The 19,240-nt window shown below is 41.2% G+C and overlaps 1 protein-coding gene across 2 annotated transcripts in view; it reads left to right on the top strand.

Moving 5' to 3' along the window:
• The first annotated feature begins 1,372 nt into the window (after positions 1-1,372).
• TM6SF1 (transmembrane 6 superfamily member 1) overlaps positions 1,373-19,240 on the top strand; it is a 31,948-nt gene continuing 14,080 nt past the window's right edge. For both annotated transcript variants that reach the window (XM_077828205.1, XM_077828204.1), the window contains exons 1-7: positions 1,373-1,633; positions 5,508-5,611; positions 7,201-7,298; positions 8,628-8,731; positions 9,838-9,920; positions 11,357-11,478; positions 16,915-17,019. In XM_077828205.1, coding sequence (XP_077684331.1) covers positions 1,542-1,633; positions 5,508-5,611; positions 7,201-7,298; positions 8,628-8,731; positions 9,838-9,920; positions 11,357-11,478; positions 16,915-17,019 — 708 coding nt within the window. In that variant the 5' untranslated portion in view covers positions 1,373-1,541. The remainder of the gene's footprint in view (positions 1,634-5,507; positions 5,612-7,200; positions 7,299-8,627; positions 8,732-9,837; positions 9,921-11,356; positions 11,479-16,914; positions 17,020-19,240) is intronic.

Genomic DNA, 19,240 nt, shown 5'->3' on the forward strand with positions numbered 1-19,240 from the left:
GCTGAAGTTTCTCATGCATGTACAAGTATTTTCTGGCTTATGCATTACTTTATTTTGGGACAAACTAAATATATTTCATTTAAAACAAGTTTTCCACACTTAAAGGGAAAGTATCAGGTTATAAAACAATTCTAAATATAAATTTCCATATCTATTTTGCCTAATAAGATGGTTGATTGCTAAAGCATAAAGAATTTTAGAACTCTCATTTACTTTTCACCATTCTTGCCATTTGTTGAACATAAGAATTGTCAGACTGGATCAGACCAGTAGCCAATCTAGTCACTTATCCTCTTACCAACATGGCTGCTTCAGAGGAAAATGCAGAAAATCCTGCATGATACAGTTATGAAATAACCTACTCACAGGAAAAGTTTCCTCCTTATCCCATTACTAGCGATTGCTATATATCCTGAAATATGAGGATTTATAGATCTGTTCAAAACAAAACACCCCCTCCCCAAGAATTTTGGGTTTGTTTTTTTTTATCCTTGCTATTATAACTCTGGTTATAATCTATATAACCTTCCCATGATCCCTTCTTGAATCCTGAGAAGCTCTTGGCTTCAATGACTTCTAGTGGCAATGAGTTCCACAGGCTAAATGTCCCCTGAACAGAATATTCCTTACCAGTTTTAATTATGCCGCCTTTCAATATAATTGCCTAGTCCCTTTGACTTTGTGTGCTTCACTCAACTTGCTGGAAGAAGACAGACAAGTCGGTTTCACTTTTGTTTCTAGTCCAGTCAGAGAGCTTGCTTGTGGGTTTCGTGTATTCAGCGCTACAACGAGAATACTGCTGAAGTCCAAGCCCAAGTCTGGTTTTACTCACATTTTGTTTAAAAAAAAAAGTGCAAAGATTGCTATACCTATTGTTACAAACATGGGGAGAAAGGGGAAGACGGCTCTGTTCTAAGTGGCTCTATCTCTCTTTAACCACTACAGCTGGAACAACTGCCTTGCACGCTCACTGTCCCGTTGGGGACGCCTTGCTCCAGTCCACTGAGCTAATAACGCCCCGCAGTAGTTTGCAAGGACAGCTAGCCTGGGACGATAAAGACAAGTGACTTTTCCAGGCTTCCCCGTCCCGATCCCCCAGAGCCCGGCCTCCCTGCCGTCTGGGACCATGTGCCGCCGCAGGGGGTGATGACTGGCTCTTGGCTCGCTCGGGCCAGCCAGGCCACAATAGCTCTCATGCCGCTGGCTGCGGGCGGAGGGAGGGGAGAGGTCCCGGGCGGGCGGCTGTGGAATGAAGCGAGGCAGCCGCAGTTGTCAGTCCCGTCACTGCTGCTGGAAGAACAACGGGGGGCTCCGGTTTCTGCCGCGGGGGGGCGGAGGGAGCGGGGGGGGGGGCGCGTTAACCTTTGCGGCGCGCAGCCTGCCAGCGACGCGGGGGATGAGCGCGGCAGCCGGGCTGAGCCGCGGAAGGCAGGTCTAAGGGGCAGAGAGCGGCGCTCGGGAGCGGAGAACCGCTGAGCCGGGCCAGTGTCTCCGACCATGCCAAGCGCCCTGTGAGCGGAGCAGCTGCGACCGCTGCTGGGATGAGCGCCTCGGCTGCCACCGGGGTCTTCGTCCTGTCCCTCACCGCCATCCCCGTCACGTACCTCTTCAACTTCCTAGCCGCCAGCAGCAGGTGAGCCGGGGGGCGGGGGTCCCCTGCGCCCGGGCTGGGCTGGGTAGGGGGAGCCGAGCGCCCGCGGGGGCCAGGGCACGGCGCGCTCCCAGGCTGCTCACTGCGTAGCGTATTTTTAGAAGCTGGGCAGGGGAAGGACAAATGTGGACCCGAGAGAGGTACAACAATAGCCAGCGCCAAGGGAGTGGGCGGGCGAGGCCGCAGGGGCTGGGAGCTGAGGCCCCGCGGGGGGGGGGGGGTGGAGGCCAGGAGGGTTGGAGGCTGAGAGCTTGGGGGTGGAGGGTGGGGTTAAGGGGGGACCTCGGCAAGTGATTTAGGCGGGAAATGGGCGCAAAAGGCTGAGAGCGGGGATCTGGGCTTGGGGAGCTGAACACTGGAGCCGGGCTCCAGGGTGTGGGGCTGGGGTGCTGGAGCAAGACGTTGTCCTGGGTTGGGGCAAAATATCTCAGGTAAAGCGATGAGATTAAACAAGAGGCATGGAAGGACATAAAGATCCTATATCAAGTTCTCACCTGTCAGCACGCTGGCTGTGGAAAGGGGTGGAGGAGAGATCGTGGGTGGAATTCCCTTTGGAAACTGCAGATCCAAACCCAGCCCCAATAAGTTCTTAATGGGTTTTTGTGCCCAGCCACAAAAATCCTTCAGGGTTTTCCCTTTCAAAACTGTGGAAGTCCCCACATCACTGGATCATTCATAGTCAGTTCCAGAGTCATCAGAGCCTAAGGTCACCATCATGCCCCCAAAGAAGTCACTTAAGGTTTTGCTATTGACATCAGTGGGTGAAGAATCAGGCCCTAAGTCTTACTGCATGGGAGTAGTTTCAACTTTTCTGTACCTCACCCTCCAAACAGGGCCGGTGTAACCACCAGGGCGCCAAGATTTGGGGGCGCTAAAAAGCAGTGCTCCCAATTTTTTTTTTTTTTACACTATTGCTTAGGGGCAGGTACCTGTCAGTCTCCAGCGCTCGGGCCGTGCCAGGGCCAGCAGCCTCTTCACCTCGGAGTCTCCCCCGCTTGCCCGGGGGCCACTCCTCCTCTCAGGCTTCCCGGCTGCTGCCGCCGCAGCCGCCCGGGAGGACGTGAGCCGGGGGCGCCGCAGTGGAGGAGACGCAAGGGGCCGGGCTCAGCTGGGGCCCCGCACCTGGCGGCCGAGAGCAGCAGGAACCGGGCGCCGCTAGGGAGGAGCCAGGTGGCCCGAGCCCAGTGTGGCGGCAGCCTCCGCAGCAGCAGGGGCAGGCGGGGAGCACAGGCGCCCTGGGTTCGGGCCACCCGGCTCCCCCTGAGCGGCGCCCGGTTCCTGCTGCTCTAGGCCGGCAGGTGCGGGGCCCAAGCCGAGCCCGGCCCCTTGCGTCTCCTCCACCGCGGCGCTCCCCACCAGCGTCCTCCCGGGCGGCCGCGACCGGGAAGCCTGAGAGGAGGAGTGACCCCCAGGCAAGCGGCGGAGATTCTGAGGTGAAGAGGCTGCTGGCCCTGGCGCTGCCCGAGTGCTGGAGACCCTGCCCCATCCTGGTACCACGTGCCCCCCAGCCCAGTGAGTGTTATCTGCCCCACCAGCCTCAGTCCCCTGCCCCATACTGTCAGACACCCCAAGCTCACTGTTACACCAGCACCCCTGGGCAAAGGGCCCCCTGACCTTCACAGCTGTCATCGCAGGCCTGACAAACTCACTGCACCCCACACGTTTCTTACAGGGCACCCACCTACAAAGAGGAATGTGGAAGGGATCCACACAAGGCTGGTAACTTGTCAAGAGTGAGAATCTTTGTGAGATGTGTGCATGGGTAATATTGAAAGAATAATGTATTTACCTTAAAAGTCTGCTTTACAGACTTGGAGTAGAAATTAGTCACCAGGGGATAATGGCCCTTTGGGGCAAGGGGGATTTGTCACCCTGCCTAACCTGGCTGGTGATGCAGTGCAAGGCTCAATTGTTTAGCTTTGCACAATAGTAAGACTTTGAGTGGGACACCATCAGACGCAATGGCAAACAACTGAAACGCCTTAAGGGTAAAAAAGAAACATTACAACAGCCCTTCTGACAGGCTGTTTATAATGCTAAGTTTACTAGTTTTCGGAGGTTGGGGGGGGGGGGGCGGGGGGCAAGGTGGAAGTTTTACCTAAGGCGCAAAATATCCTTGCACCAGCTCTGCATCCAAGGGAGAGTTTCCTCAGCTGCGCCCTACAAGATGTCCCTGAAGATTTTCCAGTGTTCTACAAAGTTCTACAAAAACTTGAGAGAAACTTTGGATTTAAAATGTAGAAAAGGATCCCAAGAGTCTTTCTCCTAAGACACTTCAGGACTAATGGAGCATAGGGCCACAGTTAGCATCAGACATGTCAGTATGCTCTACTGCCTAAAAGTTTTTCAAAAAGTCAGTGCATGTAATAGACTGTGTTGCTGGTTTGGGTTGGAAGGGTCCAGGTACTTCAGATATTTTTGTAATATTCAGTGTGCAGATTTCTAAAAAGTTAGTGCATGTTTGATTCATTGCCAATATTTCTTTCTAGTAGGTACACACCACTGTGCAGAAAGTCTGCATTTTATTCAATTGAAGTACTCAATCCTTCAATCTTTACTCAATAAATAGATCCAGTGCAAGATCCACTAAGGCTGAATAGCAGGATTAAGATTGAAGGAGCAAGTCTGAAATGTAAAACCATTCTTAATTTCTTGTCAGTTTTCATATTGTTTAAATATAACTTTCTAATTTATTTTCTTGAGGAGAAAAATCAGACTTGTAACTAGTGTATCTTCTGAAACCATATCCTGATGTCTCCAATATTCAGAATATGTTTTTTGAATAACCTTATGGTTTACTTAATTCTCCCCATATTATTTTGTATGTAAGCACAAAGGGGATGGATTGATCTCAAGAATCTGCCCTAAAGTGAATTTAGAACAATTTGCCAATCTAGAGATGTAAATAGATTTTAAATGAATTCTATTGAAAAATTTTTTTTCCTTGGGGAAGCTAATGTTTTTCTCTTTTCTCTCTGCATCTTGAGTATTTCCATCATTTGTCCACCAGCACTTTACACAGCCTCTGACATTTATCCTCCAGGCCTTGTATTATGGCCTTCATCCTTATGGAAAAGGAAGCCCTCCCTGCAGAACCCCATCAACTCTATTTGCAAAGCATTCACCATGAGTCACACATAGCACTTCTCTCCAGCGCCTGAGAACACTTCTATAGCATTTCCTGCCCCTGGCAATCTAGGGCCTGGGAGAGGGAGGCCAGAAATTGAACCCAGAGCTATCGTGAGGCACTGCACAATGCTACCCCCAGTTCACCAGGCTGATCAATTTGTTTTTTTGTAATTTTACTTTGAAAACATTTCCTTTCACAGCTAGGTACTTTACTGTGGCAGTTAAACTAGATGTTCATAATGGCCCTTTCTGACCTAAAAATCTATGCATATATGACTTTCACAGCCTATTTGTCCTAGTTTTTGCTAATGTCAGCATAGAAACTGAATTTAGTCTGACAATCTAACTTTCTGGACTAGTTGTTTATCAAGCAATTTTAACAACAAGGAGTCCGGTGGCACCTTAAAGACTAACAGATTTATTTGAGCATAAGCTTTCATGGGTAAAAACCCCACTTTTTCAGATGCAACTTGTTATAGATGATGATATGTAACAAGCAGGCATGGAAGTTCTGAAAAACAGTAAAAATGTATAATATTATAAACTCTGCAAGGATTTTAAAAAGCAAAATTTTTCATTAGTAATTGCATTTAATTTAAGAATAAGGGGGTACACTTTTGCTTTTGAAAAGTGATCCTTTTGAGGTTAGCTGATAAGAAAAACTGCAGAGTTGAAGGGGGCACATGGGTGCTTGTTTTTAATTCCCTGTTTTTAAAAATAATTTCAGTTCCTGGGCAATTGTAGCAGTTGGATCCCTGATTCTGATTTTCGTTGCTCTAGTAGCTCGTACTCTGGTCAAAAGAAAACCTCCAAAAGACCCACTGTTTTATGGTATGTATTAGTATAATCAAAGAATTTATTCATTGGTTTGAAAGTTACATCTCATGTGGACATACTTTATGGCTGTTACCATTTGTGTCTATAGAAGGGTAACATGCCTTTAACCTGATAGAAACCTTTTAATAACTTTGGGCCCGATGATGTAGGGTGCTAAGTGGATCTCAACTTCCACTGGAAGTTGAAGGAGCTGAGCAGGGGTTGAAATAGGGGGTGGAGGGAAAGGTAGTGCTAATCTTCAGCCTCTGCCAACAAACCAACTCCACCACTTGAAAGCCAAAATGAGATACTCACAGTGGACTGTAGAAGAGTTAAAAATCTGCTCTGCTGGGCCCATCCAGTTTTGTTCCCCTTGGTGGAGCTCAGGTGACACAGTGGAGCTTATTGAACACATCAGGCCTGGCTCCTCCTCATTAGGACCCATTCTCCTAATGGACTCAGTGGGCTTCTTTTGCGGTTTGTGCCCCTGCAGGAGGGTTTGGATTCCCAATTGGGCTCCATAGGGCTGGCTGCCCCTAGATGATACAGATTGTCATAATCTGATCATCTCTCTTCATTCTTACACAATAAATATTCCACTAATAATATCTAATAACCATCACTAGGCTTCAGCGTTAACACCAAAGTGTGATGAACGGAGTCGTTCTCACCTCTCAGTGCTATTGTTTTAGGCTGTCCACAGACTCAGGCAAGCATCTCAGCATCAGTATACTCTTTTCATATTTGAAGGTTATTGTCACTACCTTAAGGCCGGGGAGATGTAATTGTTTTTTAGTGAAAGCTTAGATTCTGGAGCACCATATGGCAACCTACAGGAAAAACTACTGGCACATTTAGTTGCCTCAAGCTCCAGCCCTAGACCCCTCCACACCTTGCAGGCAGAGCCCATAGCCCAGACCTACTATGTATTTTTACCCTCTGCTACTCATCCCATAACCATACACCTTTATCCTCCAAGGTACTGCATATGTTGCGTGGTGCTGACAACTCTCAGTTCATAAAAGTCACTCCCTATTGAGTCACTGAACACCTTTCAGACTAGGTTTCCTATGTGGTCATGGCTCATGATGGCAAAGCAGGTTCGCCCTGCTCCACCCCAGAAAGGGCAAGTCACATTTTCCTTTCCTTTTCTGCCAGCCCCTCCCCTTCTTTCTTCTGAGTATAACTGGAATGTTCAGTTTTCCTCAAGCAAGACCAAATGTTTGCAATTGAGGCTGTCTACATTATATGGTAGTTTCTAAGGGCTACCCAGTCCTCTTCATGTGATGCTGATCACCCACTGAGGTCAGTAGGAGCTGTGCATGTGGATGTATGGAGTACATGTAATTAAGTGTAGCTATCTTGAAGAGTACACCTTGTGGCAAAATATTGGTATCTTAAAGTATTTAAACTAGGTATTGCTAGGTAACAAGTTATATTGTCCATTATATATCTGTCTGGATGTTTTCCTTACAACAGATAAATCTCCCCCCAATTAGATGTTAATCTTTTAACAGTTTAATATTTCAGATTATGTACTGACAACCTGCGATTTGCAAGCCTTTTTATATACACTAATTTCTTTTCTTTTCATATTACTACAGTTTATGCTGTATTCGCTTTTACCAGTGTAGTGAACCTTATAATAGGACTTGAACAGGATGGAATTATTGATGGATTCATGACCTACTACTTGAAAGAGGTAAACAATCATTTAGCTTATGAATTTAAAATCTTTACTATTGATGATTGGATAAAATCTTTATTATAAAAATGCCCAAGGCAGAAAAAAGCCATTAGAAAGGTAACAGGATATGAAGTTCAGTATTATAATTTATTTCATATGCCTTGGACATTGAAGAGGAAGATACTGTCGTTTATTAGTTTTCATATAGGCTATGAAGTATATTTACCACTGCAATTTGGCTTTTCTCTTAATAATATAAATAAGAGTACTTATATGTCCAAAAGAATCTTCTTGGGTTTGATTTTACTCTCATTAAAGTCACTGACAAAACTTTCATTGGCTTCAAGCCCCAGCATATTATTTCATTTAGTTGCAATAATACTGTTCATAGGAGACTTCTATGGCATCAGTGTAGTTAATGCATACATTTCTACTGAACTAGTTAAAGCATGCATTTCTGCATAACTCCATAGAAATTCAGCAGTCATTAATGGAGAGCGAAAGTGAAATATTACAAAACCTGTAAGCTTAGCCTAGAAGAAAAATAATGAATCTTGTGTTTTTGCTTAATCCTTTTAATAAAAGGAACCAAAATGGAGTGAAAAACCTGATGGTGCCAGATATCAAGTTGGCAGAATCTGTTCCCTGCTGAATCTCAGTGTCCACCAAAAATAGCACAATGAGGGTCCGATCCAACATTCACTGGTGTAATTGAAAAGGCTCTATAGACTTCAGAGAAATTAGTTCAGCCCTATGAGCTTAAATATTACCATCATTAATGTGCTCAACACTATTGTTGGGTCTCTAGATTGTTAAAAATATCTTTGCTGAATTAAATCAACCAGTCTTTACATTTCATCACTGATATATATATGTCATAACTTCAGATTTTTGAACATCAGTTTTTTTAGAAACAGGAATTTCCCATAACGTTGCAGACCAATGATTGCTGTTTCAGTACTGGATCCCCAGATACTGATTTAGTTGGTGTTGGTCCTGCTTTGAGCAGGGGATTGAACTAGATGACCTCCTGAGGTCTCTTCCAACCCTAATATTCTATGATTCTATAAGAGCAAGGCATAACCCCCTCCCCACCAGAATGCACTTACTTTTGCAATACTATACTCTAAAAGGTATGTCTATATCGAAGTTATTTCATCCTAACCCCAGATAATGATATGGATGCCTTGAAACGAGAGTTGACAGCCAGAAAAAAAGGGATCCCTAGACTGAATGAACACCAGTCACTTTATTCCAGCCTGTTTACCGGCTATTCTTAATACAGTTCTAAAGTTTATTGAATTTCCTTTGCCATTGCACTGTTTTAAAATCCATTTTCTTTAGGGCGAGCCTCATCTGAACACTGCATATGGCCATGTGATCTGCTATTGGGATGGCTCTGTGCATTATCTGATGTATCTCTTAATGGTGGCAGCTATTGCGTGGGAGTAAGTCAGTCTGATGTTTGTGTAACATTTGTTTAGCTTTCCACACCCCTGTATAAGCCACAAACAAAATTAATTTCCTGTGGCTATGCAATGTTTAGATGTTTGAGTTTTTTAAATATTATTTTGTACTGTGTAAATTTGTTGGGCCAAATTAAGCCCTACTGAAATTCCATTACTCTCTGCAGAGTTAGATTACAACTGGATTTGGCCTCTTGTTTCAGATGCACAAGGGGGAGCAAATAAACAACCCGTGTTCTCTTGCCTATGCACTATAATTCAAAATGGACACAGTTAATTAGTTTGGTTAATGAGTGTTTTGTTGATGGTGGTGGTTTTATTAATTATTATCATTATTGCTGAACTTGATGTAGGCAGCAGAATAAAAATTCTACCATGACTTTTATCTGGACGATTTACTGTACAGGACAAAACACAGTGCATTTGTACAATTTATATTAGCTAACCAGAAAGTGGAAATCCTAAAGAGAATGCATGTTCAAACTCCGTGGTATAATTATTTCAAGAGAGCAGAACAGTGTCTTGGTCAAGACTACATGGTCTTCTTTCTTTCATTTCTACCAGGAAGTACTGTTTAAATAAAGAGGTAGTAATAATTTCTGGAATATAAGAGTCTTATGTTGCTTACTCTTGTGGAAAGAGTTAAAGAAAATAATGATTTAAATGCACATTGCAGGGGAAAATATTTCAAAATATACTGTTTTGAAACATCAACCTTCTGGTAACAATCATTAAAGCAAATTATTTTCAAAGCCTTGTACAACAGGTGCCCACTGAGCCATTCTGTGAGTAAAACCTCCCACAAAACAGGTAATTAAACACAGAATCCCATATTGCTCATATAATTATCTTGTTTATACACAAAAACGCAGTGTCCCTGCATAGGTTTGTTTCTATCACACCTCTGTGTCCACCATTCACCACCACATTAGGCCCAGATCTTTAAAGGGTGCTAGGCATCTAAATACCTTTGAGGATCTCAGCCTTCTCCCTTAAAATGCTATCAGCAGAAATCAGTATAATCTGAGGACAGTTTTTGATAGTAGTGTTCTAGGGATTGTGCATTAAATCAATTATTTCTGTTTCAGAGAAAGTTACAGAACCATTGGCCTATACTGGTTAGGATCCATTGTCATGAGCATTATTGTCTTTATGCCTGGAACTATTGTGGGTAAGGAGATTATTCATATAACCAACTTTCCCATGTGAAGCATTAACATTGTTTTGTTTTCTACTTCCTATATTGGGTTAATAAAAAATAAGGCTACCTAATCTCATAACCAAAATATAGTATATTGCTCCTTACTTTAATATAACCTTGGAGGGACTTCAGGAATATAAATAGATCAGTTAACCAGATATCAAGGATTTTTTTACTTTGGGAAGTTTGTGGATTTACCATTCATTCCATGGCGACAAGAAAAAGTTTATCATCTTATTTTGCTATCGGCAATAAGGCCCTGATCCAAAGCACACAAGTCAATAGAAAGATTCTCATTGAATTAATGTGCTTTAGTTTGGGATATGAAAAAATAACTATATCTGTTTGTTATTAGTGTTTAAAAATTGTTCATCTATGGATTAGCATAAAGAGCACTTGTTGCTTTACAATACAGTTGTCAGGGGTCAGGTAAAAGGCATCCATAGGCACTTTCGGACAAATGAATTCACAGCTGCTGCGGCTTGAGAAATCGTTATTAAATCATGTTTATGTCATACAATTGTTGACTTGAAATGCTTTAAATTTTTCTTACATAAATAAATGATTTCCTTCTTGCAAAAAGCCTAACATTATGATTTTTCAAAGATGATTCGGACGAGAGGGAGGTTAGACACACTACTGCCATAAATGAATGTTAATGTGTTTACAACCACTAGTTGGCTTTGAAAATCTCAGCCCAGGTATTTATACCTAGGATGGCGCATTCATGGTTCAGCCTGATTAGTCCATTGCCTCTCTCTCTCCACACACATGTTGCATGTTTACTATGCCACAGAAGCTCTTCACCTCTCTCCTATACAAGCTCAAGATCTCTGATTTTCAGGGAGTCCTCTCTGCCACTGATTTTGACATACAGACCAGATCCTCAGCTGATGTAAAAGGCACAGTCTCCACTGATTTATAGCAGCTGAGGATCTGGCCCAGAATTTTTTGTGACACTTTTTCCAAGCATTGTCACTGCCCTGCATTAGAAACCAAGATTTAGTAAGCAGAGCATATCAGACTTAAAAATGTCAGTTTTTCCTTTGTGAAAGATGCCTTTATCTAGAGCAGGTTGTATTAACAGCTTTCTGAGCTCTTCCATCCCTGTGGGTATGTAGAAAAGAGGTCAGCTGAGGCAGCTGACTTTCACAAACAGAAAATCTCATCTTTGAAACACGCTGTACTGTATCTAGTTGTTACCTGCTTGCATGTGGCTCTTCCATTTGCCAGCACAGGCTTTTCCATCAGATTTATATGCTGGGTTGCAAGCATTTAAAAAAGCTTTTAACATCCAGCATTATTGTAACTGTTTGGTGTGGATGATCCATGGGATATGCTGTAATTGTCTGCATATACAGTTAGTATACAAATTCTTCACATTTTATGATTATTTCTTTTAATAGGTAAATATGGAGCAAGAATGTGTCCTGCTTCTTTCTTAAGTGTACCGTATATTTGTCTTCCTATATGGGCTGGGTTCAGAATCTATAATCATCCTTCAGTGACTTACAATACTCCCATCAAGGTAATGTTACTATATTAAATGTAAACTACTATACTAATAGCATTAAAAAGACTAAAAACTTGCTCATTATTCCTGCAGAGTTTTAGTGGAGTGCACTGTAAAGATTTATTATGTTTGTAATAGAGATAATATTTTAGTTAGTTGTTTTGTTAGTTTCATTGTGGAGTGCAGAGGGAAGCAAGGTGATCGCTGGTTAGAATGAAGGACTAGGGGTGAGGATGTGTGTATTCTGTTCCTGACTGCCATTTGCTCAGGGCAGATCTACGCTTAAAACACTGCCGTGGTGTACAGTAGATGCTACTATGCTGGTGGGAGAGCATCTCCTGTTGGTATAGTTAATCCACCTCTGCAAGACGCAGTAGTTATGTCAATAGTAGAAGCCCACCTGCTGACATAGTGCTGTCCACACCAGGGTTTTAGGTAGGTATAACTGCATCGCTCAAGGGTGTGGATTTTTTTTTTAACATAGTTTTACTGACGTAAATTTTTAACATAGGCTTGGCCTCAATCTATGACCTTTATAGTCCCAGTGCCTCAGTTTCCCCATCTGTAAAACAGGGATAGTGATACTTCCCCAGCTTTGTAAAGCTCCTTATGATGCTAAGATAAAGGTGCTATATAACTACAGATAGTAATATTATGTAGATTACTGTGAGATTTCATATAATTGGACACCTGCTTGCTTTTTAAAATGTTTGCATTGCTTGCTATTGGGTTTTATAGCGGAAATATATTATCATGCTAGGTAGTAAGCAAGTGATTTTGTGTTAAACACCTTATACCTATCCAAAGCTCATTTTGACAATCATCTTCATCTACAGAGATGGTATCTACTCACAAACTAGCTAGGACTCTGTAATTGGGCAACAATAGGATTAGTTGGTCAGTCACAATATGCAACATTTGTTTATGCACAATTTCATGCATTGAGAAAAATGGTTACCTGAAAAGTAGAGCAAAGAATGACATGATGTTTAGCTATTTCAGGCTAGAGGTGGCCAGGCTTACTGCCAGAGCACATTCCAAACCCATTTTGAGTGTCAACATATAATGGATTAATGGTATTTGTATTACAAAAACACCTTGAGGCCTCAGACAGGTCCATTTTGTGGTAGGCACTGTATATATGGATAATAGGAAACAGGTCCTACCCCTGAACATTAAGAAATCTAACAAAAAGAAAAGGAGTACTTGTGGCACCTTAGAGATTAACACATTTATTTGAGCATAAGCTTTCGATGCATTTGATGAAGTGAGCTGTAGCTCATGAAAGCTTATGCTCAAATAAATGTGTTAGTCTCTAAGGTACCACAAGTACTCCTTTTCTTTTTGCGAATACAGACTAACACGGCTGCTAGTCTGAAACCAGAAATCTAACAGGCTCTCTGCGTACAGGTGATCTTGCAGGACATACTAGTTGAAGATGATGCACTGGAAGATTTTGAAGAAGCTTGTGAAAGACACATCAATAATGGTTATAATGCAGTAAAGGATTTTTGGGGCAATGAAGCAGGTACAACTCCTAAATCTGAGTCCCAGGAGGCACTTCTGAATATCATTATAAATTAGGATTCATTTCCATGGAAGCCAGATAGGGGAAAGCTCAGTGAACCTTCCAAACTGCAACTGTAGAGAGGATTTGAGTAATATGTAAACAGAACGCTCAGAAATCTAACGAAAGGCATAAAAATGGGATAGAGTCAAGCTATATGGACCAAAGCACTGTTTGGTCATGTTGATGGTTGCTCCTTATGCAACAACATGCATTAGTGAGGTGAATATGGTGTTCGTGTAGAGGTGGATAAAGGTTTCGATTTGCCCTCTTCCTATCCCCAAGAACTGTACAGAAATTGCTGCCTATAATATGGTAAAATATGGTAGCTCATTTGCAGAAGCATGGCCAAGCTTCTTATGTTTATGAGATTGGTAATTACTACTACTTTGTTAACCAGATTTAATGTGTCACATTGATGCATGTTTCAATCAAGCTTAACTTTAAAAAAAAAATTGTTTAAAAAAGGCAAATGCATGGAAAGCAAGTGTTGTAAACACTTCTTTTTTTTAATTTACGTTTTTATTGAACAGCTCTTTTGTGTGTAAAAATTGAGCCTTTTAGTTTCTATTCTCTGAAGGTCATAGTAAGTCCTCAGTGTAATTCTAAATATAGAATCTTTTCATCCATGCTTTAGATTTTTTTCATGAAATTGCCTTTCCTGAGGGAAAATAGAACTACATCTTCACAGCTAATTTATGATCTGTAGAAGACAAGAATAGTTGAGAACCTAGCACACATACTTATGTTTAGTAACTGTATACTTCAAAATTCTGTGAAAATGAAATAAAACCAATTGTAATATTTTAGGCTATCCTAACTGAAATCTAGTTTTCAGAAAATAGTTGTGAGTTATTAATACTGATTTGTTTAATTAACCACACTAAATCCTACAATGATTTGGCCCCTTTTCAGCAGATCTTTTAAGTATTTACAATCAGCTTGAAAATCCAATTTTAATTTTTGAACTAGCATTATTCAGAGACAATAAGGGAGTTAGGAAACAAATGGCATGATAGTTCTTAAAAATGTACAAATATATACAAAGTACTTACATTAAAACATGATTGGAATCAATTTATATACTGTTGCGTAAGCCATTTATTGTTACAGACTTACTACAAACCAGTTAAATACATACACTTGGATAACAGACAAGCTTCAGTTGTTCTCAAAGCAGAGGTAGAAGCATAGGGGAGTTATGCCACAGTTTAGAATCAAACTGAGCTGTAATATGGTATTTACAGCTCATGGTGGATAGGTCTATAAATGTACTAGTAACTCAGGGAACGGTCTCAAGTAATTTAAGTTCAGGAAAAGTTAATGACCTGGAGGGCAAAGCATAAATTCAGCTTTGCACACGAATTCTGGTGGGACTGGTTTTGTTGCATTCAGCCTGTTGATACTAGTAGATTGTTCTGAGCTCTTAAAGCTTGATCCTGGGAGGTGCTCCAAACAAGGCACTCAGCAAGGATTAGGGAATTAGGAGAAAATTCTGATTGCACCTGCAGACTTCCTTCCGACATACAAAACAGCAGCATGAGCACGACTTGTGAGGAGTTGGTTTGTTGTTTTCAGCAGAAGGGAAGCCAGCAGTGGATCAACTTTGATCTGGCAGGAACTGTTGTTTAATTCATGCCAGGGTACATTGGTATGACTTTGCTGTATTAAAAAGAGAGAGATGGGCACAATAACTCAGTAGACAAGGTATTTCAGTCCAGCACTAAGCCTTTGCACAATGTGTTGGCCTATCTTTCTACTTTCTTTAGAGCTTTACATTTGCATTGCCTTTATGTAAATATATACATACAGAAAAGAAAAGGCATGAGTTCTCTTCTCTGTATCCCTACAGCAACTTAACAGACAAGTTCTATTGGGTAGGTTTGTCCTCATTGTCACCTTGGCTAATCATTCTAACTGCTCTGTACATAACACAGTGCTGTGGTTTCATGTCACTCATAAATATGTATGTCAGGTTACTGTTTCCTTTTAGAAAAGGGTGTAATATATACAGTTAAAGTTCAGCCTTCACGCAAACGTAAAATGGAAACAATCCATTGTCTTTACAATTATTCTTTTATAGTTCCATCTTAAAAGTATTTGTAACACTACTTCCTTTTAAAGCCCTTGTTTTTCCTGTTAATACTATTGGGTTAAACACATTCTTTGTCTATGATGTTGTAAACACTCCTACAGCAGCAGGCTTTGATACCTTAAATATTCGTCGCATCTGACGAAGTGGGTATTCACCCATGAAAGCTTATGCTCCAATACATCTATTAGTCTATAAGGTGCCACAGGACTCTTTGCCGCTTTTACAGATCCAGACTAACATGGCTACCCCTCGGATACTAAATATTATAGAGTAACACAGATCTAAATCATACTTGTCTTACTCACATGAGCCTACCTATTGATCTAGCATGAGGAAGCAAGAAGAAGACACAGCAGAACTGCCTCGGAGATCTGTTTCTGAAAATTTACCATTGGTTTTAGCAATTTTATGTAGTGAACAGCCCTACATATAGGAAGTTTTTTATTTTTTGTTAAACTATGAGCCAAATTCTGTAGTCCTTGCTTTGGAGTTTTGCCTGAAAAATATTTTCTTCCATTCTGTCATTTGAACATGAATGTTTATGATTATGTCATTGTACAACATATTTTGAGACAGTAATGCAATCATGTATAATAAGGAAATCCGTTTTGTAGGAGGTCTTTTTGTTGTGTGCATATCAATGCATGGATTATCGTTCAAAAGGGAAGTGGAAGTGAGTGAGTCATATAAATGCAGTGCTTTTAAATGAGGAAGATGGCTTGTTCTCTCAATTGCAAGGAGATTGCATCTGGTGTGTGCATGTTGGGCAAGAGTGTATAATGGTGAAGAAAAAAAAAAGCATCCTTGAAGGTTTGAATGAAAGTTTGAATGAAAACTCTGCAGTGAGTGAGCTCTCGTGATTGCCCCAAACCAGGTTTTATCTGAGGTACTTACATAGCTCCCATTACATCAGCATGCCTCACATATTTACCCCCACAACATTCCTCTGAGGGAGGGATCATCTCAGTTTTACAGCAAGGGACCAGAGGCTTATGACAACTAAGCAACTTGCCTAACATCTCGTAGGAAGTCTGTGTCAGAATAGGGAAGTGAAACTGGGTCTCTGGTGTCCCAGGCTCCCACTTTAGCCACTGGGCCATCCTTCCTCTCCTGGTCAGCCCTTCGATAAGTAAATATTGGATATGGATTTATGATTACATAATACATTTTCTTATGACCCCATGTAAGTGGATATGCACTATGGTTTTTAGAAATAAAATGGCATACGTAAAATACTCAGTGGCACAATAAGAGTGGGTATGAGGAAGCCATTTTATTATCTTTGTGTAAATTATCTTGTAAAGTGTCACAGACTGATGAAAGGTAAGCCATTCAACATGAAGATTGACACTGATCCTCACTCAGGTGGACCATTAGAGAATCTTCTTAAAGTGTGGGTTAGCTTTAACTTTGAATGGTAGGAGCCTGATTCTGCTTTCTGTTATATCATTGTAACATTGTTACAGTACTTCATTACATACAAAAAGAAAAGGAGTACTTGTGGCACCTTAGAGACTAACAAGTACTCCTTTTCTTTTTGCGGATACAGACTAACACGGCTGCTACTCTGAAACCTGTCATTATATACAGAAATGCTGCTGCTCCCCCTCATACACTCAAATCAATAGAGTGACTCTGCATTTACACTAGAATAGCTGAGAGAAGATGTTGTCCCTTTGGCTCCTGTCAGGGTGTTTCACCACCTTAACTTTCTTTAGAGACAGATTTGAAATGAAATACATTTAATGTAGAATTTGTGATCTACTCTTAACCCTATATTGTATTGTAGGTGATTCAGAAAGTCCAGAAGAAAGGACTACTGAGAAGACCACTAGATCTAATGTTGGCTATATATCTCATCCTAGCAACTGGGTTTTGCATATTTAGGGGCATGGTAAGTGTAAGGGGCAATAACAACCTGGGATCTCTTAAGTTTTATTCACAAAGCTTTTACATCTGTTGCTCTTCAAAAGGAAGTGAGAAAACGTATGTACTATATGCAAACCAAGGGCCCAGTTAGCTCCCAACTAAATGGAAAACTTCTCAGTGGGAGCAGGACTGGGCCCTAAGAATATGAAGGAGAAATGAAGTGTCTGTGGCATTATTAGAGAGACAAGGTAGGTGAGGTAATACCTTTTATTGGTCCAACTTCTGTTGGTGAAAGAGATAAGCTTTAGAGCTTACACAGAGCTCTTCTGTAAGCTCCTCTCTCTCACCAACAGAAATTGGTCCAATTAAAGATATTACCTCACCCACCTTGTCTCTCTAATATCCTGGGACCGACACGGCTACAACACTGCATGTAGCATTATTGTAATTACTGTAGCTTTGCCTCTCCATTTGCATTGTGTGAAATTGGTTTTCTGAAAGAGACTAGCTATATGACCCCCAAAGAGCAACAGAGTAACGATAGCCCAAGTGTGGCTCACAGTGACCTAAAAAGCATGTCATTCATTGTTTTTTTTTGGTGGTCTACTGTTAATATATTAATGAACAATACCATGGATGCACACAAGCTAAATTAAGTCTGCATTCATGTCTTTCTAAAACAACTAAACTCACATAGAAAAACATGCAGCTTGCATTATGAGTGAGAGAGTAGAATCTTTTTATCTGAGAACTATGTTGGGTTTATCCCAAGTCTCCTGAAATTGTAAATGTCTCATTCTTGCCTATCAAGTATAGATTGTTTTAAATTAACTTTGTCTATGGATTTATAATACATCTGATAGCTTTGAAATTTCAGAGGGAATCACACAGAATTTAAAATACTTTCTTCTTGGAGCAGTGGTAAACCTACTCCTAGGGTCAGTTTTGAAGTATTTGCTGCCCTAGGCAAAATGGAAATTGCACACCACTGAGTAAACAATCACTAAACATTTTGGTGCCCTAGACAACTGCCTGGTCTGCATATTTGGTTGCGCTGACCCTGTTTAGACCTTAATTCATATATCAGGTGATCAGAAGTAACTTTATCAGCAATTTGTTCTACTTAGTGCATGTCACTCTTTTGTAGTTCTTCTGGCTTGTATTATTGCTTTACTTTTGCTCTCTGGTCATATTTCTGAGAAAATTTGCCTTCAGAAATCTTTTAATTTTTGTTTACTTCTGTCTTGTTACTGGCATCTTCATTTGTTGCCGCTCAGGACACTCCCTAGTTCTGTTCGTGCTGGCTAACTGAATAAAACACAAAGCAATGTGGAAAGAGATGACACATTTTTCACAGTGTAATCTCTTGCCCAAGCACCCAGCTACAGGCTGCCATGCCACTTCCTCATTTTTTCTGAGCTTCTTTTCCTATCCCATTTCACTACCCAGTTCTTCTCCCATTGTAGGAACTGTTTCAGTGACATCACTTTCTCAGCCATGGATGGAATGAACAGCTTTCTATTAAGCTCCAGTAATTGTGGCAATATGTTATTGGCCAATAAACTGTGGTTCCTCAGTACAGACATACACCTGTTTTTCAGATGTGTCTCCCTCTCCAAGATGTGCCATTGGCATGTACAGTGGGAATCTTTGTATTTTTCCCAAACCCAGACTTACAAAAGCCAGTGTAGTTGGCAGCTGCAATACACACAGCTGGGCCTTGTCAGTAATTTAGACACCAGCAATGTCTCCTGGGAAAGCTCTTATTAAGCTGCTGTTGAAACTGATGGATCATTTTAGAAAAGTATTGAGTACTTTGTAATCATTGCTTGTAATCATGAATTCAGCTCCTTGACATAGTAGTTGGGTCACCATGGAGTTTTTTGGCAAATTTGTTCTTTACAGTTTGTTGGATTTTCTCTCTCTCTTTTTTCCTCATTACAGTTTTTTATAGTAGCTGGTTTTGGAGTTCGCATCATTCTCCACTATTACCTTATTGCAGCACAGCTCTTGTTTAAATCTCTACATAAACTCTACAGTATATGCTTACCTGATTTTTCTACTATTGGGTGAATTTCCATTAGGCATTATGGATTGGGTCAAAGCCTAGTTGTCAGTACAAATAAAATAATGTTATGGACCACACATACCTGGTATACTAGCTTAAATACTTTCCAGTGAAAAACTAAGGCTACTAATGTTGTCCTAGTAGCTAGAGCTCTAAACTAGGACTCAGAAGTCCTAAC

Source organism: Eretmochelys imbricata, chromosome 10 (assembly GCF_965152235.1).
Source record: "Eretmochelys imbricata isolate rEreImb1 chromosome 10, rEreImb1.hap1, whole genome shotgun sequence".
In the NCBI taxonomy this organism is placed as follows: Eukaryota; Metazoa; Chordata; order Testudines; family Cheloniidae; genus Eretmochelys; species Eretmochelys imbricata.